Source organism: Microcebus murinus, chromosome 28 (genome assembly GCF_040939455.1).
Source record: "Microcebus murinus isolate Inina chromosome 28, M.murinus_Inina_mat1.0, whole genome shotgun sequence".
Classification (NCBI taxonomy): Eukaryota; Metazoa; Chordata; class Mammalia; order Primates; family Cheirogaleidae; genus Microcebus; species Microcebus murinus.
In genome coordinates, this window is record NC_134131.1 from 14,555,871 (window position 1) to 14,581,738 (window position 25,868).

The window sequence follows — 25,868 nt, forward strand, 5'->3', positions numbered from 1 at the left end:
CATGGGCTGGCCCCGCCACTGCCACCGCCCTAACCCCCGGCGGCCCGGGTCTCCCAGCCTCCTGCGGCTCCACTTGCCCGACCAGCCATGTCTCTCGGCGGAGCCTCCGAGCGCAGCGTCCCAGCCACCAAGATTGAAATTACCGTGTCCTGCCGGTGAGCGGGCCGCGCTGGGGAGGGCTTAGGCACTGGCACTGCCCCAACCCCAACCGGCCCAGGGGCTCAGCCTGGATAGGGGCCGGACCCCGCGGGGAGAGGCATCGGGGGCTGGAAAATCACAGCTGAAGACAAGGGAGTCGCTAGTGGGGTCGAGGAGGGGCCTCCTTGGTCAGTCCCACCCCGCGAAAGAGGGCTCAACCTGCAGGTTCAAGAGGTGGGTCGCGAGGATCTACTAGGAGCGGGGCCCCAAAAGGACAAAGTTCTGGGGTGAACCCTCTTTCCTGGGCCTTGGAGGCAGTGTGGGCGCGTATGCATCGAGTCCCCAGAAACACAGTTCCTGGACAGAGATTTCCGGTGTTGTCCAGAGTGCTGACAGCGCGGACCCCGGCTGGGGTCGTAATGAGGGAAAGAGGTTCGATTTGAGCCCCTAACCCCCTCCGGCCCCCGCCCCCGGTGCCTGACTTAGGGCAGCATCGCGGCGGTGGGTTCCAGGATGATCCATCCACTCTGTCTGTCTGTTGCTTTTCTCTAGGAACCTGCTAGATCTCGATACCTTCTCCAAGTCCGACCCCAGTAGGAGGCTCCAGGACCGGGAGGGGGACGTGGGGTCTCGCGCGACTGAGGGGCGGGTGGGGTGGGGAGGAGGGGTGCAGGCCGGCCTGACGTCCTTCCCCCTCCGCCCCCACCCGCAGTGGTGGTGCTTTACACGCAAAGCCGCGCCAGCCAGGAGTGGCGGGAGGTGAGTTCGAGAGCCCCTGGCAGCGCAGAGCCGCCCCCGGAAACCGCCCGTCCCCCGCGCCCCGCGCTGACCCTCCCGCCCCTTTCCCAGTTCGGACGGACCGAAGTGATCGACAACACGCTGAACCCCGACTTCGTGCGCAAATTCGTCCTCGACTATTTCTTTGAGGAAAAGCAAAATCTGCGCTTCGATGTGTGAGGCCCCGCCCAGAATTCTGGCTCGGCCCCGCCCCCCGACCTGGATCTGCCCGGAATTCCGGCTGGCCCCGCCCCCGCCTCGCCTCCCGGCCTGGTTCCGCCCCCACGGCTGGCTCCGCCCCACCCGGAGGGCTCCGCCCAGTCTCAGACCCGTCCCCGGGCCGGACCCACCCGCAACGCTGCTCCCCAATTTAGCTCCACCCTAGTCCCCGCCCTCTCCTACATGACCCCACCCCCAGCGAGCCCCCCAACTTGGCCTCGCCCCAGGCCTGACCCTCTGCGACCCTGACTCCTGTCCCCGACGAGACCCAAGTTGAACCTGGGTTCAAGGCCGCCCTCCCTCCGCCCCCAATTTCCAACCGAGACTCGTGCCCGACCCCTTTCAGCCCCACCACACGCCTGTGCCACTCTCCTCCCAGGTACAACGTGGACTCCAAAACCAACGTCTCCAAACCGGTGAGCACGCGTCCCTCGCGGACTGGCCGGGGGCGCAGGAGACGCTTAGACGTGTTAAACCACCCTCCTTAGAGCTCCTCCTGCCCCTCGATCGCGGCCCCACCTTCTTCAGGCCCCCAACCCACCTTCCCGGCCCCGTCCTGCTCCTGCCTGGTTTTCCTGCCTGCGCCCCTTACTCACTGCTCCTCTTCGTCCTCGGCCGCCGCTGGGACCCACAGAAGGTGAGGCTGCACGGGGCTGGGCGGGCGGGTGTGGCGTGGGCCCTATTACCGAGAGCAGGCTTGGACTCAGGACCGACCGAGAAGCAGACTTGCCTGCAGGCCCCTTCTCCCGGACCCCTCTGTTAAAGCGCGAGCCAGGCAGTGGGAGCGCCTGCCTCCGGAACTGCCCTGGCGCAGCGGCGTCACCAGGGCTGGGCTGGGACTTCGTGCCACGGCCCTCCTGGTCTTGCTGATTCCGTGTCCTGGCACAGGATTTCCTGGGACAAGCGTTCCTGGCCCTGGGAGAGGTGATCGGAGGCCAGGGCAGCCGCGTAGAGCGACCCCTCACGTGAGCTGAACGGGAAGGGGTGCAGGAGAGGGGTGGGAGCCTCCAAATTCTCCCTTTAGAGGAAGCTGCTGACCATCAGCAGTGAAGGGTGGGATTGCTCCTGGTCAGGAGCTTTCACTGGCGCCCATCACCCTTGTGAGAAAGTCCAGTTTCCAGGGCTGCTGTGCGCAAGTCAGTCTCAGGCATGACATATTCTCTCTCACTCGCTCTCTCTGCCCCCTCTTTTTCTAAGTCTGATTCAACCTTTAAGGTCCATTTCCAAGCCACTCTCTACCAGGAAGCGTCCCCCGACTAAATCAAATCCTCAGGAATGTCCATTTGTATTCATTCACTAAATACGCATTAGCATGTTTTGTATGCCATGCCCTGTTCCAGGCACCAGGGATGCATCCATCCCACAAAGACCACTGTGCACATACTCTGTTAGCCACCATTCAAGGGGTTTGGATTGCAGTGGTGACAAAACAAACGTCGCTGCCTTCTGGAAGCTATGCTCTAGTTGGGAGAGGCAGTTCAAAATAGATGTAATAAGTTACATATTAGAAGATATTAAGTGCTATGGGGAAAGGGAAAAAGTAAAGCAGAATAAGGGTGATTGGAAATGCTCGGCGGGTGGCTGAGTAGGCCTCATGGACAGGTAACTCTGGAGCAACAGTCTGAAGGTCAGAGAGTAAGCACTGCAGACAGGTGGAGGAAGGATGTCCCAGGCAGAGGGAACTGCCAGTACAAAAGCATGGTGCATTCAAAGAACCGCAGGGAGGCCATGGGGGCTGGAGCCCAGTAAGTGAGAGGTAGTTAGAGAGTTAACAGGAGAGGCCTCATAGCTGCTGTAAGGACATTAGCTATCACTCTGACATGGGAGTCCTTGGTTCTGAGGGACATGATCTGACTATGCTTTCAAAGGCTCCTGGTTGAGAATAAACCGTGGGTGGCCAAAGGTAGAAGGAAAGAGCCAATGACAAGGCTGTGACAATAATCCAGTGTGCTAGCAGTGAAGAGGGGAGAAGTGGTCAGATTCTGGATATATTTTGAAGGTGGAGCCAACAGGTTCCTGAAGACTGAATATGAGATATGAAAGGAGTCAAGGACAACGTTAAGGCCTTTGTATTAAACAACTGGAAAGACAGAATTGCCACCAACTGAGATGGTGGAAAAAAAAGTGAAGGAGAGGCAAGGTGAGGGGAGGAAATCAATCAGAAGTTGAGTCTGACATGTTAACTTTTTTTTTTTTTTGAGACAGAGTCTCGCTTTGTTGCCCAGGCTAGAGTGAGTGCCGTGGCGTCAGCCTAGCTCACAGCAACCTCAAACTCCTGGGCTCAAGAGATCCTCCTGCCTCAGCCTCCCGAGTAGCTGGGACTACAGGCATGCGCCACCATGCCCGGCTAATTTTTTTTCTATATATATTAGTTGGCCAATTAATTTCTTTCTATTTTTAGTAGAGACGGGGTCTTGCTCTTGCTCAGGCTGGTTTCGAACTCCTGACCTTGAGCAATCCGCCCGCCTCGGCCTCCCAGAGTGCTAGGATTACAGGCGTGAGCCACCGCGCCCGGCCTGACATGTTAACTTTTATATATTTTATTAGACATCCAAGTGGAGGTATCAAATAGGCAATATGACACATGAGTCTTAGATGTTCTTTAAGGCCATGATACTAGATTAAATCACCAAGGGAGTGACAGGTGGAGGGTATGAGAGCAAGACAGGGAGAGAGGGGATGAGAGAACCAAAGATTGAGACTCCATGGGGATCTAGAAAAGGAGATTGAGAAAGAGCAATCAATGAAGTAGGAGGAGCACCAAGAGAAGGTGATGCCTTCCTGGAAGCAAAATGAAGAAAGTTTATCAAGAAGGAAAGAGTGACCAACCGCATGAAATGTTGCTGTAAGTCTAATAAGATGAGGACTGGGGATTAGCCATTGGATTTGGCAAGATGGAGATCCCTGGTGACTCTCACAAGCAGAGTTTTTTGGTTTGGGGTGTTTTTTGGAGACAGGCTCTTGCTCTGTTGCCCAGGCTAGAGTGCAGAGGTGCAATCATAGCTCACTGCAGCCTCAAACTCCCTAGCTCAAGCAATCCTCCTACGTAGGAGGATTGCTACGTAGCTGGGATATAGGCATGTACCACAACGCCTGGCTAATTTTTTCATTTATTTTTTCTTTTTTTCTTTCTGTTTTTCTCTTTTTAATTCTAATGGATCTAATAATTGTTTTATTTTTTGTAGAGATGAGGTCTTGCCATGTTGCCCAGACTGATCTTAAACTCCTGGCCTCAAGTGATTATCCCACCTTGGCCTCCCAAAGTGCCGGGATTACAGGCATGAGCCACTATGCCCAGCCAACAAGCATAGTTTTGAAGAAGAGGTGAAGGTTCACGAGGTTTAGAAGAGAACAGAAGCAGGGAATGGGAGTCAAGTGATCTTTCAAGGAGTTTTGCTTCAAAGGGGAAAAGAGAAAAGAAGATATGGCTGGAGCAGGAAGTGAGGTCAAGAATAGGTTTATAACTTTTTTTCATGACCTTTTGTGAATCTAGATATATATATATATATATATATATATATATATATATATATATATATATATTTCTTTTTTTTGGCTAGGGCTTCCACTTGAAGAATATAATTTTTATTTAACATGAGAAAAATTACACCACATTTGTATGTTGATGGGAATGACCAAGTAGGAACTGAAATTTTAATGTAATAAAATGAGGTGAAGCGATGTCCTTGTGCAGACAAGATGGTATGAAATATAGTACACAGCAGAGGGGTAAATAGGCACATGGACAGTACATTTATAGCAGCCGTAGGCGTCTTAGCTGTGTGGGTGAAGACACTGGTGGCAGGGTAGGTGTGGTGGGGGGTGGACATGCTCTTCTGGTTGCTGTAGTTTTGTCAGTGAGTAGGAAACAAGGTCACTGCCTGTGAGTGAGGATGAGGGGGGAGGCTCTGGGGGTTTGAGGACAGAGGAGGAGTGAAACTGCCATTTAGCAGGGCTGGAGAGCGAAGGGCCTTGGGATGTACAGTATGATTACCAGGCACCATTATGGACCCTCTTGAGGTTTGTGGTCATGCATTTAAAATGAGATCAGTTAGCATAATTGTGTGTTTTTTCTGGCCATTTCAGTTTCACAGGTGCAATATGGGTTAGGTGGAGAGTTGGACTTAACTAGGGCTGTGGTTCTGCCAAACAATAAGTATATCAAAGTGAGAGAAGGGCAAGGAAGAAGAAGGCAGGCTGCAAGGGAGTGATTATTATAATCATTGGCTGGAGCTCACACCAGGTGAGGGGTAAAGGAAACATCAAAGAGGCGAAGAGCAGTGAGGAGGCAATAGGATCAATAATTTGTCCCTGTCCTCATCACACTCCCCCTCATTAAAGCATGGAGAGTCAGAGGCTGAAAGAGTCAAAGAAACAGTTTATTTTGAATATGGGGAAATCACATAGCAAGTCAGAGCCAGGACTGAACCTAGGATCCCCTGACCTAGTTTTCTCTCTGCCATACTTTGGATCCCTTTGGGAATCATGGTTCACAGGCCCCTGTCAACAAAGGCCCCTTACTGTTGGGGATGGAGACCCTTGAGTATACCCTTCAAGCACATGGAAGTGTCCCTTCTAGGATCAGGAGAGATAAAGCTTCTCTTGTCTTTTTTTTTCCCCCTCACTCTTCACAGTCTTCAGAAAGAACATCAACTTTGACCTAAGGAACCAGCCCTTTTGCCCCTGGGTCTGGATAGAAATTCCTGTGCCTCATCCAGAATTGCTCCATCATGTTCCACTTGCCTACTGGCTTTTTTTTTTTTTTTTTTTTTTTTTTTTTTTTTTTTTGAGACAGAGTCTCACTCTGTTGCCCAGGCTAGAGTGAGTGCCATGGCGTCAGCCTTGCTCACAGCAACCTCAAACTCCTGGGCTCAGGTGATCCTCCTGCCTCGGCCTCCCGAGTAGCTGGGACTACAGGCATGTGCCACCATGCCCGGCTAATTTTTTCTATATATATTAGTTGGCCAATTAATTTCTTTCTATATAGTAGAGACGGGGTCTTGCTCTTGCTCAGGCTGGTTTCGAACTCCTGACCTCGAGCAATCCGCCCGCCTCGGCCTCCCAGAGTGCTAGGATTACAGGCGTGAGCCACCGCGCCCGGCCTGCCTACTGGCTTTGATGTTCCACCTTCCCCTAGAAGCTCCCTGAGTGCAGAATCTAGCAGAGCTAGAGAGTGCCAACTGGCCAATTCAGATCTAGCATTGCACCTGGCATATGACAGGAAGCAGGGTCTGCTTTGAAGAATATAACCATTGCATATCTGTAAAGCTTGCAAGTTGCTTTTCCTTCCATGCACTTATTCGTATCTCTTCATTACCTGACAGGCAGTCATGATTCCCATTTCATAGAGGAGAAAACTAAGGCCCAGAAAGGGGAAATGACTTGCCCAGGGTCACACAGCTTGAAAATCATAAAATTCACCCTGAGTCCGCTGACTCTAAATCCCATGTCTTTTTGTACTACCATATAAGATGTTCACCTCAGCTAGTCTAACCCCTTCCTACCAGACTGCAGACCCCTCCCCAGCCACAGCAGGCCCTTCCCCACCAGGAGCCACCCAGGACAGAAAGGGACACACTTAAGGGACTGTTAGTAAATGGCAAATTGAATCCCCTGGCCCACCCAATCCCAGACTGGCCACCCCAATCTTTGTTGTCTACCCTCCTTCCTCTCACTAATAGGCTTTTTCTGCTTCCAGGGGTGTACCAGGCAAGAAGTGTGGGAGCATACTGCTGACTGCAGAGGAGCTTAGCAATTGTCGGGTCAGTAAGGGCCACGTGCAAGACCCAGGAGAGCCTTTCTCCCTGTATACCCTTTAGTGGACTTTCTGAAGGCTACGGGCATATCCAATCAGTAGTGGTTAAAAGAAAGAAAGAGAAGAATTTAAATTTAATAAAAATAATAAATAAAAATGTATAATAAAAGAAAAATTTAAAAATGAAGGCTATGGGCCAGGCGCGGTGGCTCACACCTGTCATCCCAGCACTTTGGGAGACCAAGGCGGGCGGATTGCTCGAGGTCAGGAGTTCAAAACCAGCCTGAGCAAGAGCAAGACCCCGTCTCTACTATAAATAGAAAGAAATTAATTGGCCAACTAATATATACAGAAAAAATTAGCCGGGCATGGTGGCACATGCCTGTAGTCCCTGCTACTCGGGAGGCTGAGGCAGCAGGATTGTTTGAGCCCAGGAGTTTGAGGTTGCTGTGAGCTAGGCTGATACCACGGCACTCAGTCTAGCCTGGACAACAAAGCGAAAGTCTATCTCAAAAAAAAAAAAAAAAAAAAAAAAAATGAAGGCTATGGGCAATTCGAGTGCCAACAGCCCAACTTCATCCATCCCTAGGACATCGCTACCATGCAGCTATGTGCAAACAAGCTGGACAAGAAGGACTTCTTTGGGAAATCAGACCCCTTCCTCGTGTTCTACAGGAGCAATGAGGATGGCACGTGAGTCACTGCCATCAGGGCTCTCAGGCTGGGTGTGGGGCATATGCTTAATAAGTGGGAGGATCTTAGGAATCTCTAGGAGATTTGGTCCTACCCTCAGGGCAGGTTCCAACCCTCCTGCTCCCCGCCAGGTTCACTATTTGCCACAAGACAGAAGTTGTGAAGAACACGCTGAACCCGGTGTGGCAGCCCTTCAGCATCCCTGTGCGGGCGCTGTGCAACGGAGACTACGACAGGTCTGCTTCAGCATGAGCTGGGGAGCGAGGGGCCAAGGACATGGCAGTGGGGTTTCCAGAATGATGGTAGGAGTGTCATAATAGTGTTGGAGGGCCCTGCTCAGTGAGACAGAGTTCTTGGGCATGAAGATGGGTAGATGGGGAGGCGGATGGCTAGCCACATAGATGGGAAGATGGACTATCCATGGGTGGATGGGTAGACTGGTAGGTGGATTGAAGATCAAAGTGCAGATGAACAAACAAATGAGTAGATACATGGATGGATGGTTGATGGAGGAATAAACTGGTGAATGGTTGGATGGGTATGTGGACTGATGTATAAGAAGATTGGTGGGTGGTTAGAGGGGAGATAAATGAATGGATAGCAGATGAATGGATAATTGGACTGATGGGTAGATTAGTAGATGGACAGATGATGGATGGATTAACAGATGGATGAGTAAATGTATGCACTGATAGATGAGTAGATAGGTGATAGACAGGTAAATGAGAGTTTGATAGATGACAGGAGAGGTAGACGAATGGAAAAGCAGGTGGAATAGAAAAGGGTAGGTGGAGTGACAGGTAGATTGATGGACGGACAGATGAATAGATGGCATACTGATGAACTGATGGATTAGTGGGTGAATTAGTTGATGAATGGGTATAAAGTAGATAGATAAGCTGGCCTAATGAATGAATAAATGGTGTATAAAGTATAAAGATAGGTGGATACGGACAAGTGAGAGGATGGAAGAATAGATGGGCACATAGATGGATAAATAGTTGGATGGTTATGCAGATGAATGGATGACCAGATGGACTGATGTTATATAGTTGGATGTTTGGTTGGGCATATGAATAGACAGATGGATGTTTATATACATCAGTGAGTCAGTCAATGGCTGGATGTATAGTTTGACAGGTAGATAAAGAGATGAATTATTTGAGATGAGTCTTTATAAAAATAAAAAAGAGAGAGATGAATTAATAAATAATAGATTGGCAAATGTAAGAGTAAATGGGTGATTAGATGGATAGACATTTAAATGGGCTGATACGATGACAGATGGACATATGGGATGACTTAGGCATGATAGGAACAAGGTCTTTGGAACCAGGATGTCTGAGTTTAAATCTCACCTCAGTCACTTACTAGCTATGAGATCTTAGCAAGGTTACTTTTTTTTTGTATCTCAATTTCCTTATCCAAAAATAAGAATAATAGAACGTATTGTATATAGGGTGGTTGTTAAATTAAATGAGACAATCTGTGGAAGTGCTGAGAGCTATGCCTGGAATACAGTAAGACTCAGTAAGTGGTAAAAGAACAGTAGCAGCAGTAACAATGGTAGATGGTTGGGTACATATAAGGACTGATGAATGAATAGACAGGTTGGGAAGTAGATCAAAAGATGAATAGGTTGATGGAAGGACAGATGAGTGGATGGGGAGACAATTTGCTAATGGTTAAGTGGATGAGATTGTCATACACACCTAGCCTGTTTATCTCTTGCATTTCAGGACAGTGAAGATTGATGTGTATGACTGGGACCGCAATGGAAGGTAGAACTGCCCCACACAGTCCCTTTTCCTGTGCTTAACCCAAAAAGTTCTCCATAACATGTGACACATTCACCAGGAACCCCAAAGTAGCCTTGGGAGCCAGGAAGGGTAATGAGAGATACCAGGGCCTTGGGTACAACTGATCCCCTGAGTTGTCTCTTTGGTATACTGTCTCTTCCCTTTTCTTCCCCTTAGTTTGGCCCCACTTCTGGCCCCAGCCCTGGTGCCCTGCCAAGTAGGAGCTTAGGATGGGAGGAAATGGAAAGATTAGGTTTAGGCCTGGCTCCAAACCAGTGGCTACTGCTGCTCACTTGCCCCTGGTCTCATTGCAGCCACGACTTCATCGGGGAGTTTACTACCAGCTACCGGGAGCTGAGCAAGGCCCAGAACCAGTTCACAGTATACGAGGTGAGAGCCCCAGCCCTGAGCGGGTTACCCAAGCCCTCCATCCTGGTACACTCAGTCTGGAGCTCCCTTCCTTTGTTTCCCACCTTCACTGTCACCTTCCCCCACTTAGGTACTTAACCCTCGGAAGAAATGTAAGAAGAAGAAATACGTCAACTCAGGAACTGTGAGTGCTCCCTGGAGCTCTGGCCCTTCCTAGATCCCTCTGTTTCTGTCCCCACTGACACAGCATGACAAATGTAGGGGGTAGGGAAAGGCAGTGGGCACAGATTACTTGGATATAGTAATGTTGGGCACAAGGTACACCACTTAATGTTTGTTTTGGTTTTTTCTCACCCAGGAAAAATTTACTCTCTTACAGAATAAAAGAAAAAACACCCTAAGTTGCATTTCCCTATTTATTTATTTATAGAGACAGGACTCCCTCTGTCACCCAGGCTGGAGGGCAGTAGCATGATCATAGTCCGCTGTGACCTCCAACTCCTGGGCTCGAGGGATCCTCCTGCCTCGGCCTCTTGAGTAGCTGGGAATACAGGTGCATGCTGTCATACCCAGCTAGTTGGTTTTTTTTAATTATTATTTTGGAGAGACTGGGTTTCACTATGTTGCCCAGGCTGGTCTCGAACTCCTGCCCTTGAGAGATCCTCTCACCTTGGTTTCCCAAAGTGCTGGGATTACAGGCGTGGGTTACTATGCCCAGCATCCCAATTTTATATACTTCTGGAAATCCAACGATGTATCTGACATCTTCCCCTTTTTACCCTTTCACAAATTGAACAGGGTGAGACGGGTTGGGGCAGGGGTGGGATCATGTGCCTCTCTCCAAAGCACTACTGTGCTTCTCTCCCTTCTACCACCCTTTCCAAAGTGTCAAGACTGCCTCTTCTGTCCCACAGGTGACGCTGCTCTCTTTCTCTGTGGACTCTGAATTCACGTTTGTTGATTACATCAAGGGAGGGTGAGTCACAGGCCAAGCTCTGGGCTGAAAGCCCGGCAATAAGCCACTCCCAGTTCTGAGCCCTAGTTTTCGTATTTATGGATGGTCAGGGCCGATGAGATCATGAAGATGAACTTTAAAACACTTGGCAAACTATAAAGTGCTCTGCAAAATGCAAAACGTTTCCCCTCTTAGCTCTCTTAATGGGGATGCATTTCCTTCTCATCTTCTAGTACCCCCGAGGACGATGGCTGCCGCGCCCGTGGTCTTCAGTGGTGCCCCCAGTAACCTGACTGGGGCCCAGACAAAAGTTATAGCCAGGAAGGAGGGAGAGGCCGAGGGAGGGAAAACCCAAGCAGACTGTAGGGGACATTCTGGTTGGTTTGGTGGAGGCAGGCCGGCCTGGGAAAGGTACTTTGCTTCTCTGCACCTCACTTTTCTCCTGTGTAAAATGGGGATGTTAATTATTACTTCGGAGATATAGTAAGGCTTAAATTAAATTACATATAATGCGCTTGTCACACAGTAGATACTGAATTCTGCTACCCAAAGTGTGGTCCATGCTCCAGTAGCAGCAGCATCACTTGGGAATTCGTTAGGCTCCACCCCAACCATGAGCCCCAGGTGATCCATATGCACATTAATGTTTGCGAAATCCTGGTGTAATAAGCACTAGTTCCTCACTTCTCAACTCTTCTACTTCCCCAACAGGACACAGCTGAACTTCACAGTAGCTATTGACTTCACAGCTTCCAATGGTGAGGCATGGGCGGGGGATTTGTCGGGGGTGGAATCCTAAGGGAGTCACTAGGGATTGGCCTGGATTCCTAGCTTGGAATAAGAGTTTTCCTACCCAAGAAGCCCAGACTTGGGACGGTACTGGGGTAAGAGTGTTGGAGGGAGATTATTAGGTACAAGGGTGCCAGAGGATATAGGAAAATAGGTGGATAGATAGATCAAAGAAAGTTGAAATGATAGACAGCTCAACAGGTGGATTAGTAAATGGACGTATGGGAGAGAATGGGGTTATAAGGAGAGATGGATAGATGACTAGGTAAGGAGTGATGAATGGATGGGAACATTGATGAACAGAGTGGGTAGATGGGTTGGTGAGTGAGTGCAGTAGGTACAAGTAGATGTAGGGATGGGTAGGTGGCTAGACAAATGGACAGATGTTTAAGTTGAGAAAATAACAGGTAAGTAGGTAGGGGAATGGATGAATGCATGGATCCATACAAAAATAGACAAGTGAATGAATAAAATGGAGAGGAATAGCTGGATGGATAGATGGATAAAATAATATTGCTGGCCGGGCGCGGTGGCTCACGCCTGTAATCCTAGCTCTCTGGGAGGCCGAGGCGGGCGGATTGCTCGAGGTCAGGAGTTCAAAACCAGCCTGAGCGAGACCCCGTCTCTACTATAAAAAAATAGAAAGAAATTAATTGGCCAACTAATATATATAGAAAAAATTAGCCGGGCATGGTGGTGCATGCCTGTAGTCCCAGCTACTCGGGAGGCTGAGGCAGGAGGATTGCTTGAGCCCAGGAGTTTGAGGTTGCTGTGAGCTAGGCTGATGCCATGGCACTCACTCTAGCCTGGGCAACAAAGTGAGACTCTGTCTCAAAAAAAAAAAAATAATAATAATAATAATATTGCTGGATAGATGGATGGAAAAGAAAGAAAAATGACAGGTGAACAAGTGGATGTATGTATGTATGGATGGATGGATAGATGTATAAGAGAATGGAGAGGTGGGTGGATAGAATGGATAGGTATATTGAAAGATGGATGTACAGCCAGGTAAGATGGGTGGATGGATGTATGGGTAGGGGATAAATGAGGATAGACATAGGGATGGTTGGGTGGATAGATGGATAAATGAACAGATGGATGATTGGGTAAAATAATAAGGGAGTACATGGGTAGAGGGGGGATAAATGGATATAGGTAAACAAATGCATACAAGGGTAAGCAGCTGAACAAAAGGATGGTCCAGGTAACCATGAGGCTGGGGCTCCTGTGTCCCTACAGGGAATCCCCTGCAGCCTACCTCCCTGCACTACATGAGTCCCTACCAGCTCAGCGCCTATGCCATGGCCCTGAAGGCAGTGGGAGAGATCATCCAGGACTATGACAGTGACAAGCTCTTCCCAGCTTATGGCTTTGGGGCTAAGCTGCCCCCAGAGGGACGGATCTCCCACCAGTTCCCCCTGGTATGGTATGGGCCAGAGCCTACAGTCCATGCCCTGGCACCTGGCACATACAAGTTGATGAATTTCTTCAAAGGGCAAGGGCCTGCAGAAGAGCAGGGAGCTATGAGAGGGTGGCAAAGCAGGGAGGGGAGCAGGCCTGGGTTTGGAAGGGAGCATGAAAGGCACCAATGGAAAAAGGAAGGAGTGAGCTGGGATCAGAGCACTCCTGGGTATACGGTGCTGCATGGGCTCAGCCTGGCAAGGCCTTTTCTTTGACAGAACAACAATGACGAGGACCCCAACTGTGTGGGCATTGAGGGCGTGCTGGAGAGCTATTTCCAGAGCCTGCGCACTGTGCAGCTCTACGGGCCCACCTACTTTGCTCCTGTCATCAACCAGGTGGCCAGGTAAGGGAGCTGGGTAGTGGCTGGGGGAAATGAGGGCCGCCAGATAGGGAAATGACTCCCTAAGGGTAGTCACGACCACTCTTGTGTGAACTTGGGCACTGGGGAGAAAGGGAAAGGTTTGGTGTTGGCCAGGCTCTGGTACAGAGAGGTTACATGATACATTCTACCCTCCATATCCATGGGTTCTATATATATGGATTCAACCAACTGCAGATAAAAAATATCTGGGGGGAAAAAACCCAACAGCAAAAAGATATGAATTTAAAAACAATATAGTATGACAACTATTTACACAGTATTTATAAGTAATCTGGAAATGATTTAAAGTATATGGGAGGATATGCGTAGGTTATAGGTAAATACTATGTCAGTTTATATAAGGGACTTGCACATCTGAGGATTTTGGTATCCATGGGTACTACTAACCCCCCCATGGATACCAAGTGCTGACTGTACCTTATTGTGGGGCAGAGAGGGTGTTGACAAACTACCCCAACCCCACTCCCTGGGAATGACAACCCAGGCCTTGAGTTAGGGTCAGAGAGAGAAGAGCCTGTAGCACAATGGTGAAGGCACAAGCTTTGGCATCAGACCTGGGTGTGATCCTGGCTCTACCCACTCACTGACCACGTGCCCTTGAGCAGCTTAGCTTCTTTAAGCATCCATTTCATTCCTATAAGGTGGTGTAATAATGCATGACAATAAGCAGTTGCTTCTTCTTCTTTTTTTTTTTTTTTTTTTTTTTTTTGAGACAGAGTCTTTCTCTGTCAACACAGAGAAACTCACCACAAACTCAAACTCCCGAGCTCAGGCTCCTGCTCAGGCTAGTCTTGAACTCCTGACCTCAAGTGATCCTCCTGCCTCGGCTTCCCAGAGGATCACTTGAGCCCAGGAGCTGGAGGCTGTAGTGAGCTATGATTGTGCCACTGCACTTCAGCCTAGGCAACAGAGTGAGACCTTCTCTCTAAGAAAACAAATACACACACACACACACACACACACACACACACACACACACACATACACACATATATTTACATTTATATACACATACACACAGGGAAGAAAACCCAGATCATGTATCAAATGATTTTAAAACACAAAGAGGGCCAGGTGTGGAGGCTCATGCCTGTAATCTTTGCACTTTGGGAGTGCTGAGGCTGGAGGATCTCTTGGGCCTAGGAGTTTTAGGTTGCAGCGAGCTATGAACACACCCAGCCTAAGCAACAGAGTTAAGACCCTATCTCTTAAAAAAAGAAGATAATTAGAGGGAATTAAAAATAAATTTAAAACAAATTTAAAATAAAATGATAGAACCAAACATACATCAATAAATAGGATAAGCTCTGAGCTTGAAAAATAAAAAGATTCTCTAATTGAATAAAAATATAAGTAAACCCCACTATATGCTGAATAGAAGAGACCCAGTTAAAACAAAGTACCTCAGAAAGCTTGGAAGTAAAAAGATGAAAAAAAAAAAAAGAATAACAATAGATGGATTTCAGGGAGATTTATATGTGTCCATAGACTTCCTTTTTCCCTAATAAAGATTTATTTTTTAATGCATAATGATGACAATAGTTTCTAAATTATAAAAATAACATAACATTGCTATAGAATATCTCAAGGATACAAAAATGAAGTGAGAAGTCAACCTGATATTGCCCATGGGAATGTGGATATATAGATAGTTCTCGACGGTATTTTCCATACATATCCATAATTATAGTCAAATTACATATAACATTTCACTACATATTTTTTCTTTTTTTTGAGACGGAGTCTCACTCTGTTGCCTGGGATAGAGTGCCGTGGTATCAGCCTACCTCACAGCAACCTCAAACTCCTGGGCTCAAGCGATTCTTGTGCCTCAGCATCCCAAATAGCTGGGACTACAGGCATGCGCCACCATGCCCAGCTAATTTTTTCTATATATTTTTAGTTGGCCAATTAATTTCTTTCTATATTTAGTAGAGATGGGGTCTCGCTCTTGCTCAGGCTGGTTTTGAACTCCTGACCTTTAGCGATCCACCTACCTTGGCCTCCCAGAGTGCTAGGATTACAAGTGTGAGCCACCTCGCCTGGCCTAAGCATATTTTTTTTTTTTTTTTTGAGACAGAGTCTCGCTTTGTTGCCCAGGCTAGAGTGAGTGCCGTGGTGCCAACCTAGCTCACAGCAACCTCAAATCCCTGGGCTCAAGCCATCCTCCTGCCTCAGCCTCCCGAGTAGCTGGGACTACAGGCATGCACCACCATGCCCAGCTAATTTTTTCTATATATATTAGTTGGCCAATTAATTTCTTTCTATTTATAGTAGAGATGGGGTCTCGCTCTTGCTCAGGCTGGTTTTGAACTCCTGACCTCAAGCAATGCGCCCGCCTCGGCCTGCCAGAGTGTTAGGATTACAGGCGTGAGCCACCGTGCCCGGCCCTAAGCATATTTTTTGTTGTTATTAAGTAGACTTCTTAAATGTTATCTTGAGCAACTACACTGATTGATTTATTCATTCATTTAGTAAACATTCGGTAAAGGGGCAATGAGCCAGACTCACTAAGTTAATACAGCAGCTGTATCACTCACAAGCTGTGTGGCTTTGGTCAAGACTCTTAACCTTTCTGTAAAATAATAATAATAATATCTACATCATAGGGTTGTCGTGAGGACTAACTAATTAATAGATGTCAAGCACTTAGAACAGTGCCTTTCACATCATAAGTACTATAAGTGCTAGCTATTACTGTTACTATTATTATCATTATTACTATTCAAAGTGCATCTGCTGTGTGCTTAGCTCTCTGCTGGGGCACAGGAGACTCACAGATTAATCAGATGTAGTCCCTGCCCTTGGGAGCTCCCACCTTGGTGCAAGAGACAGAAATATAAATAAATCATTACCTTCTGTAGGCCAGAGCTTCCCAGACTTCTCTAGTGAGTTGCCTGTCTGCAAAGGCAAGCGACTGCATCCCCCTGGGGGAATCTAGGGGCACAGCTGAAGGCAGCCAGGCTGAGAATGTCTTTGAAGTCTCCATATTTCATCTTAAAGATTCATGCAAATTTTATATTCTTCTCACATGGCATCCATGTTTTTTTTTTTGGTTTTTTTTTTTGAGACAGAGTCTCACTTTGTTGCCCAGGCCAGAGTGAGTGCTGTGGCATCAGCTTAGCTCACAGCAACCTCCAACTCCTAGGCCCAAGTGATCCTCCTGCCTCAGCCTCCCAAGTAGCTGGGACTACAGGCATGCGCCACCATGCCTGGCTAATTTTTTTTCTATATATTTTTAGTTGGCCAATTAATTTCTTTCTATTTTTAGTAGAGGTGGGGATCTCGCTCTTGCTCAGGCTGGTTTTGAACTCCTGACCTTGAGCCATCCTCCTACCTCAGCCTCTCAGAGTCCTAGGATTACAGGCGTGAGCCACTGCGCCCGGCCGGGCATCCATGTTTAACCACTTCGGTACAAGCATTGACTATAGTTGATAGCCACAGATGAACGCACACAGCAACTTTAGCTGACAGCCATGATATGACTTTTCTAGTTTTTCATTTATCAAAATAAAATTGTGAACGTTTAAAAATAACGTAATGAAAACATATATGTATACATTACCTATTCTGATTTACATTACAAGTAAAGCTGGCTGTAAAGTAAAACAAGCTTTCAGTGCTTTAAAGCTTTCCTCATCACACAAGAGCAAAATGGATTTGTCAATGCACAGCACAGACTATCGTGGGGACTGTGAGTACCAACTGTGGGCGAGGTTTTGCGGCCTGTGAGCACCGTACTGAAGTGGTTAATTTAGAAAAATGAAAGGGCGTTTTAAATGTACTTATAATCATCTAGCTGTACCCACCAGATCACGCAGTGAAGACCCACGTGGAGAAGCACCGACAGCCCATCTTTGTGGGCTGCGCAGAGGGAGAGAGAGGGGAGGGTGTAGGCCTACTGCAGAGGGGACTGCTCAGTGGGGTCTAGAGGGCAGAGTGGGCTTTATTAGAGAAAGAGGGGTAGAGTAGGCCTGGTAGAAGAAATGGCATGTGAAAAGCACAGAGACACGAAGGGGCAAGTTTAGGAAACAATCATCAGTTTAGTATGACTGGGGCGTGCGGTGTATATGGGGAAGTGTCCAGAGAGCAGACTGAGAATGGAGAGTGATGGAATCAAGAGCTTGAGCTTTAGGGTGTTACTATTACACAGTTGGACCCAAGTTTTACCAGCTCTTGGGGATGCTACTTTTTTTTTCTGGGTCTCACTCTGTTGCCTAGGCTAGAGTGCTATGGTGTCATCATAGCCCACTGCAATACCAAACTCCTGGGCTCAAGTGATCCTCCTACCTCAGCCTCCCAAGTAGGTGGGACTACAGGCATGTGCCACCACTCCTGGCTAAGTTTCAAAATAATTTGTAGACATAGGGTCTAGTTCTTGCTCAGACTGGTCTCGAACTCCTGACCTCAAGCAATCCTCCCGCCTTGTCCTCCCAAAGTGCTAGGATTACAGGTGTGAGCCACTGTGTCAGCCAAGGATGCTACTTAATGTCTCTAAACTTCAGTTTTCTCATTTTAAAAAACAGGAATAAAAAAGGTGCCTACCTCATAGAATGGCAGTGAGGATTGAATTCAATCGCATATGTTGAGTGCACAGCTGTGATTTTGATGATGTCAAAGGACTCGGTTGTTTCCTACCCTACAGCCAAGTGAGACACAGACTGGCCTCCCCTGGCCAGTCACCCATTTCCTCTGCCAACTTCCAGATCTACATGCCTTGGAATGCAAGGCACCTATAGGGAACCAAGTATACACCTCCCAGGCCTCCAAACTAAAGGGTGATGCCTGCTGCCCCCAGCTCACAATCCCTTTACAAGTGGGCCCTCCCTACTGCCCCAGCCTCATCTCTCCTTTGTAGGTCTACGTGCAAATCCTAGAACATACTCTCTTGGTTTGCACTTGCCACTCTCTCTCTCTGGAACACGTTTCCTCTACTCTCCCATCCCTATCACCCTTCCCCACCTCACTGTCATCTGGCTGAACTCTGCTCATTTTTCAGGTCTTAGGTTAGATGTGAGGTCCTCAAAGCCTTAACCTCAATGCATTCTAGTAGTTTAAGCATCTCCCCTAGGACGATACCCTATTCTGTGCTGCATGCTCAGCACTGAGCTTGGTGACCAACACATAGCACGTATGCAATGACTATTCGTGAAATGAGTGAGTGACAGGAGAAGATGCCAGGCCAGACCTATGCAGAGGCTGGGGCCAGATTTCAGGAAGGGGGCAGGGACTATTACAGAGGATCATGACCCACCCCCACTCTGGGCCCTGGGCAAAGTGAGCCAACAAAGTGAGCCAAAGCTATTTTAATTCTATACTCTATAACCATGCCTTTCTGCTGACTTTTCGAGATCAGGTTTAAATACCAGCACTATCCAATAGAACTTCCTAAAATGATGGAAATGTTTTGTATCTGTGTTGTCCAATGTGGTATTCACCAGCCACATATGGATACTGAGCGCTTGAAGGTAGCTAGGGTCTGGGTGCAGTGGCTCATGCCTATAATCCTAGTACTTTGGGAGGATGAGGCAGGAGGATCACTTGAGGCCATGAGTTTGAGGTTGCAGCGAGCTGTGACAAAATGATGCCACTGCACTCTAGCCTAGGTCACAGAGTGACACCCTGTCTCAAAAAAAAAAAAGAAAGAAAGAAAGAAAAAGGAAGGAAGGAAGGAAGGAAGGAAGGAAGGAAGGAAGGAAGGAAGGAAGGAAGGAAGGAAGGAAGGAAGGAAGGTAGTTGGGTGACCAAGGAACTGAATGTTTAATTCTCTTTAATTTAATTAAATTTAAATTTAAATAGCCACATATAGCCAGGGCTACTTGGACAGCATAGCTCCATCCTTTCCAATCCACATAGGATTTGAGACTAGAAGTAGAGAGACTAGGGTCTGCCACTGCCTTTGTGCCCTCTCTATGTTTCATTTTTCTTTTATGTAAAATAAGGGCACTGGACTCAATGACTTCTGCACTTGATCTTAGCCAAAAGGCCAAGAAGCGATTGGACTCAATGACTTCTGACGTCCTTTTCAGAGAGAAAAATCTTGGATTTGAAGATTAGCGAGAGAAGGAAAAGCAGCTTGGGAACAGCTATTAGACTGTCTGAGGGAGGACTGACTGGCTGCAGGGGGACCCAGCAGCCCAGACAAGGGGATGTGGTCAGCAGAGGGGAAAAGAGAGAGAAAAGAAATGAGGGAGAGAGGGAAGCGAGGAAACCTTTAGTCTTTGTTCTTGCTCTTGTATCAACATCAAAATCTTTCCAGGGGTTGATAAAGCCCAGTGTGGTCAGGCCTCTATGCTCCCTCCGCCACATGGTCCACTCTGCTTTCCTCACTTTCTGACCTCCGGAGAGGATGGGCTTCCTTCAGACCCACCAGAGGGCCTCTGTCTATGTTGTTCCCTCTACTTAGAATGATTCCCCCTGCCCACTTTACTTAGCCTCTCCCCTATCCTCAAACATCACTTCCTCAAAGAAACCTTCACCAGGCCAGGTGGGTCACGCCTGTAATCCTAGGACTCTGGGAGGCCGAGGTGGGAGGATTGCTTGAGCCCAGGAGTTTGAGATTGCAGTGAGCTGCGATGACGCCACTTAACTCTACCCAGGGTGACAGAGCAAGACTCTGTCTCAAAAACAAAAACAAAAACAAGTGAAGAAGAAGAAGCAGCCTTCACTGACCTTGACTTTCTGGACCAGGTCAGGATCCCCTATTGTACACTGTCACAGTAATGTCCCCTCCATGACAGCACTCATCCCAGTAGTAATTTATACCTCTTTGTGTGATTCATGGATTAATGCCTGCCTCACTCTAGAGGGCTGGGATGGATTTGTTTTTCTTCCTTGTGTATCTCTAGTCCCTACCATATTAGGTGCTAAATAAATATTTCTGGAGGGATGGCAGGCAGGGGTAGGCTGCCAGGTCTGGTTAAGGAACATGAGCTTCAGAAACCCCAGTTCTTGTCTTTTGTTCACACGCTGGCTGTAAAAGCTTTGGAGGTAGGAGGTTCCTTTGGCCTGTCTGGCTTTCAGCTGGATTCTGATTTTGGCCTCTCACCCAGGGCTGCAGCCAAGATCTCTGACGGTTCCCAGTACTATGTTCTGCTCATCATCACGGATGGAGTCATCTCTGACATGACACAGACCAAGGAGGCCATCGTCAGTGTGAGTCTGAGGAGGAGGGCTTGGCAGGGAGGGGTGATGGCAATACTGTGAAGGCGCTGAGATTTTACCCTACTTGCAAGCTAACACGTTAGCCTGCCAGTTTCATGGGTGCTGGCAGCAGACACAAGACTCTTGGATCAGAGACACAGGACTTTGTTATTCCCAGCATGAAACAGTAGGTGGAGTATCAGCACTTACTCTGGCTCTCTAAGTCCCAGTTCCCACAAGATGATGTGAAGAGGGCAGGATGACACTTGCACCTGCTGTGGATTGCATTGCAGAAGAGGAACCCTAAGCTTAGGGAACCTGCATCTTTTATAGTGAGCAGTAAGCATGCCTGCCCATTGTTCCAGTGGGAGCTCTTTGTTAATGATACTGGACATTAAATAAACCTACCCTTGCTCTAGAGAAAAACAATATATCTTTCGAGGCTGCTAATACATAAACACCCTTTTAAAAACAGTCTGGAACAAGAGAATCAGTGCTTCTGCTCACAAGATGTGTAGAAACATGACACACACACAGAAAACTGTCTCCCGACAGTTACCTTCCTGGTTATGGCTGCTCACCTCAACCATTCACCTCTCCCCTACAGGCCTCCTCACTGCCCATGTCCATCATTATTGTTGGTGTGGGACCAGCCATGTTTGAGGGTAAGTAGGATGGAGGTGCCCATGAGTGGGACTGAGAACTGGGTAGAAATGTGGGGATGGGTAGATGGATCTGGACAATAAGGCCTACGTCACAGACAAGACAGGGTGGTTACCCTTGGGGAACCCTGGCCAAGTCTTAGACCTTCTCTGAACCTGTCTCCTCACCATAACTAAGGCTGATGATACTATACTTCCTCCCAGGGATTCTCGGGAGGATGGAATGTGTGGGAAGGCATGATAATGGTAATAACCATTTTTAATATTAACACAATTATTAGGCATTCTCATGACAGCTCTGAAGGGGAGCTAAGAGGGAGGGCACAGCACGGGTTGGGGTTGGAGAATCCAATCAGCTAGCTGAGGGGTGTCTTTCTGCAGCCATGGAAGAGTTGGATGGTGATGATGTGCGCGTGTCCTCTAGGGGACGCTATGCGGAACGGGACATCGTTCAGGTAGACCTGACTCAGAAGAGGTGGTGCAACTGAGAGGCACAATGGGAAGAGACTGAGTTGGGAGCCACCCTCCCTTACTGCCTTCTCAATCACCCGCCCTTCTCCCCCTCACTCCTTCATCCTCCCTCATTCACTGAATACATTCTTTCGACAAACAGGAAGGTTGCCGCAGGCTTGATAGATCCATGGTGTGGGAGAGCCCCAAGGTTCTCGCCCTCTAGTGGAGGCAACCAACAATGAGTAATCACAAGCTATGCAGCTATGTATCTCATTAGATCGTGATACGTGATACGCACTCCGGAGGAATATCAAATGGCACTATGAAAGCCTGTAACAAGGGTCTCACTTAGAGTACCATAGTCAGAAAAGGGTTTCTATTTGAAAGCAGTGTTTTTGCTGAGACCTAAAGGAGGGTATGAGCACTACAAGGAGAGGAGCAGTGCGTGAAGAGGACCTGAGGCTCAGAGGAATTGGCCTAATCAAGGAAAAGGCAGAACCCAGGATAGCAGGATCACACTGAGTGAGAAGAGGGAGGCAAAATTGGGGTTTTGTTCTTAAAGACTTGGAAAACTCTTGGAAGATTTTACATAGGGGAGTGAATAAGAGGGTCAGACTTGCATTTTTAAAGGATCTCTCTGATTGCTACCTGGAACGTGGACTATAGCAGGGCAGGAGAGAAGGCAGGTAGACCCCTTAATGAGGAAGCCTTTGAAGTAGTAGAAGGAAGGCGATAAGGATCTTGGTGGAAGCAATGGGAATGGTTCAAAAGATATGTAAGAAGAAAATGGTACAAGGCTTGATGTGATTAGATGGTGATGAGAGTGAGGGGGCTTCAAGGATGACCTGCAATCTTCTAGCGTGAGCAGCAGGGTGAGTGATGGTCCCATTTGCTGTGAAGGGGAAGGCTGGAAGAGGAGAGATGGCAGAAAGAGCGAGAATTCAGTTGTGGACACATTGGGTTTGAGGCATCTGTGACAACTGAATGGTGAGGCAGTATGTGTAACCAAATATGTGATTCTGGACCTTAAAAAAGAGATCAGGGATGGATATATAAATTTGGGAGTCATCAGGAAATAGTTTTCTTCTCCTTCTTCTTTCTACTTCTCTTTTCCTTTATCAGTCCCTCCTCCCCAGCAACCCCTTCCTTCCTCTTCTCTCCCCAAGCCCCTTTCCTGGCCTCCTCCCATTCTCAGCCCCCTTCTCACAGACACCTCCCTCTTTTTGCCCCAACTCCATCCCTCTGGCCCTCTCCCCTTCTCAGGTCCCCTCCTCCCTGGTACCTGCCCCCTGGCTCCTCTTCCTTCCCACATCCCCTTCCCTCCTCCTGCCCCCCTCTACCTCCCTCCAGGGAACAACTTTCACAGAAGTGTATGAAATCACCCAGGAAGAGAGCTGAGAGAGAGAAGGGACCAGGTTTAGAGAGCAGGTAGACCCAGGGGAAGGAGGGGGCAGGGGGAGCTTGCAGAAAGGTAAGAGAAAAAGCAGAACGGTGCAGCTTCTAGAGTGGGATGTGCCCAGGAAGATCATGGTCGAATGTGACGGAAAGCTAAGGTGAAGTCCAGCAAGATGAGGACTGAAATGTTGCCCACTGAACTGATTTAGCAACGTGGGGATACTGATGGCATTAGCAAGAGCAGTTTCAGTGGACTGCATGAAGCCAAATTGGAGTGGGTTGAGGGTGAATGGAAGGTGAAAAAAAAAAAGTGGGTGGAGAGAAAGCAAATGTAGAAAACTATTCAAGATGGAGGGGAGAGAGACGGTGTGATATTTTGAAAGAGATACTGGGGGTCAAAGAAGAATCCTCCCTGCTGCACCCCCATCCCCTCTTTCCAGGCCACAGCCCACACCTTCTTGTCTGTGCCTGTCCCAGTTTGTCCCATTCCGAGACTATGTCGACCGGTCGGGGAACCAGGTGCTGAGCATGGCCCGACTGGCCAAGGACGTGCTGGCCGAGATCCCAGAGCAGCTGCTGTCCTATATGCGCACGAGGGACATCCAGCCCCGGCCCCCGCCCCCAGCTAGCTCCAGTCCAACCCCAGCTGCAGAGCAGCCCTGAGGAGCCCACATATCCAATGCCCAGCAGTCTGCTCGCCTGCTCACCCACTGTTTCTGCTGAAAGCCAGAGGCACCTGAGCCCTGGACCCCACTGGGAGGGCCAGCTTGGAGGACTGGTGCTGGCTGACAAGCCCTCTGCTCCCTCGCCTGCAGAAGGGCCTGGCACTGTCACCACCTCCCTGCCTTCATGCCAACAATAAAGCTAATCATTACACCCCTCTGTCTCATGGGTCTTGGAGAGGGAAGACTAGGGGCCCCAGGGCCTGGAGCCACACCAAGAGGGAGGGAGCAAGAATGGCCTGAGCTCATCCCTACCCTAACGCACATTCATCCAATCACTTCTTTATACATTCTTCAAACACTTCAAGAAATAAGTGAAATGTGTGTGTGTGTGTATGTATGTATGTTTTTTTCTCAGGAGAGAGGCCCATAGCTTTCATCAGATTCTCAAACAGGTTCCTGATCTCTAAAGGGGTTGGCTTTAAGATGATTCTGTATAACTCGGCTTTGATCTATTTATTGTGAAATTTTTTTTCTTTTTCTTTTTCTTTATTTTGAGACAGAGTCTCACTCTGTTGCCCAGGCTAGAGTGCCATTGGCATCAGCCTAGCTCACAGCAACCTCAAATACCTGGGCTCAAGCAATCCTTCTGCCTCAGCCTCCCGAGTAGCTGGGACTACAGGTGTGCATTACCATGCCTGGCTAATTTTATACATATATATATATATTTTTTAGTTGTCCAGCTAATTTCTTTCTATTTTTTTAAATATTTATTTATTTATTTTTGAGAGAGAGTCTTGCTTTGTTGCCCAGGCTAGAGTGAGTGTTGTGGCGTCAGCCTAGCTCACAGCAACCTCAAACTCCTGGGCTCAAGCAATCCTGCTGCCTCAGCCTCCCGAGTAGCTGGGACTACAAGCATGCGCCACCATGCCCGGCTAATTTTTTTCTATATATATTAGTTGGCCAATTAATTTCTTTCTATTTATAGTAGAGACAGGGTCTTGCTCTTGCTCAGGCTGGTTTCGAACTCCTGAACTCGAGCAATGCGCCTGCCTCGGCCTCCCAGAGTGCTAGCCTTATAGGCATGAGCCACCTTGCCCACCTATTGTGAAATTTTTGATTAAAGAGGATAACAACAGCTAATATTTTCTTTTCACATTCACTACATAGCAAACACTGTGCTAGGTGATTTACAAGCACCATCTCATTTAATTCTCATAACAGACCTGTGAGAGTAGGTACTATATATTATTACCATTTTAAACATGAGGAAACTGAGGTTCCGAGAGGATAAGTCACTTCTTTATGAGAACTCATTAGTTTGACTTCAGATCCCAAGATCTTAACCAGCAAATGTCTTCCTGGAGTGTCAAATTTACTGGGATGCTTTTTGGAAAACACCATGTATGACAACATACATTTTAGGGGGGTCAAAGGCAAAGTTTGCATTAAGATAAAATAGAAGCTTTCGGATGCTTTGGGCTTTGCCTCAAAATCCTGGTAGACCCTTTCATGCTCCTCTTTCATGACAAAGCATTGTTTAACAAGGATGTCTCCTTAGCATCCAAGTTCCCCGAAGCCCCCAAGAACTATAGAGTTTTCGAGCTCCGTTTTAAGATGAGGAACTCGAGGAAAAATTTAACAACTTGCCCATGTTCACATTGCTAGGAAGTGGCTCAGTCACAATAAATCAGCTATTCATGTTTTGAAACCTTCCAACCAGCAACTTGTAGCCATGCAGCGTCTCCCTGCCAACCGACAGCATTCCCGGCACCTGAACCCCACTTTACCATACACACCCACAAGCCCCCTGCACGACCTCAAACCCGGCCCTTCCTGCAGATCCACAGGTTCCCTCCAGCCCCTCCCCTGCACCTTCCCGAGCTCCTTCCCTTGGTCACGCCCAATTATCCCTCACCGGCCCGCCTTTTCCGCTGTAGCCCCGCCCCTTTGCCTTTCCCAAGGCCCGCCCTTCCCTTCAGCCTCGCGTCGTTTGTTCTCAGCTCGGTCCTTTATTCCCAGGCCAGCTCCACCGTCCGGGCCCACCCCAAACTCCGCCCTGTTTCTTGAGGCTCACTCCTCCGTTTAGCTGCACTCTACTCCGCTACTCTCCGGACTGGGCCCCGCCCCTTCCGGCAAGCCCCGCCCACAGCGCCAGGCCACGTCCCCGCGGCTCCGGCCCCGCCCCGGCCCCGCCCCGCAGCTCTGGC

The 25,868-nt window shown here is 48.3% G+C and overlaps 1 protein-coding gene across 2 annotated transcripts; it reads left to right on the top strand.

The window, feature by feature from the left end:
- Positions 1-23,872, top strand: CPNE9 (copine family member 9). 2 transcript variants are annotated; one of them, XM_012760689.3, is made up of 21 exons: positions 1-155; positions 691-731; positions 851-897; positions 988-1,091; positions 1,514-1,550; positions 1,769-1,771; positions 2,023-2,099; positions 6,833-6,896; positions 7,479-7,582; positions 7,714-7,818; positions 9,322-9,363; positions 9,696-9,771; positions 9,881-9,934; positions 10,665-10,726; positions 11,417-11,463; positions 12,737-12,918; positions 13,177-13,304; positions 20,396-20,498; positions 21,094-21,151; positions 21,530-21,603; positions 23,474-23,872. In XM_012760689.3, the coding sequence occupies exons 1-21, from the start codon at positions 88-90 to the stop codon at positions 23,657-23,659; spliced, it is 1,662 nt and encodes a 553-aa protein (XP_012616143.1). In that variant the 5' UTR covers positions 1-87; the 3' UTR covers positions 23,660-23,872. The 2 variants fall into 2 exon arrangements, with proteins under 2 accessions (XP_012616143.1, XP_012616142.2); XM_012760688.3 differs by lacking the exons at positions 1-155; positions 691-731; positions 851-897; ... (1 more) ...; positions 1,514-1,550; positions 1,769-1,771 and having other exon boundaries at positions 1,829-2,099; positions 23,437-23,872.
- The last annotated feature ends 1,996 nt before the right edge of the window (positions 23,873-25,868 follow it).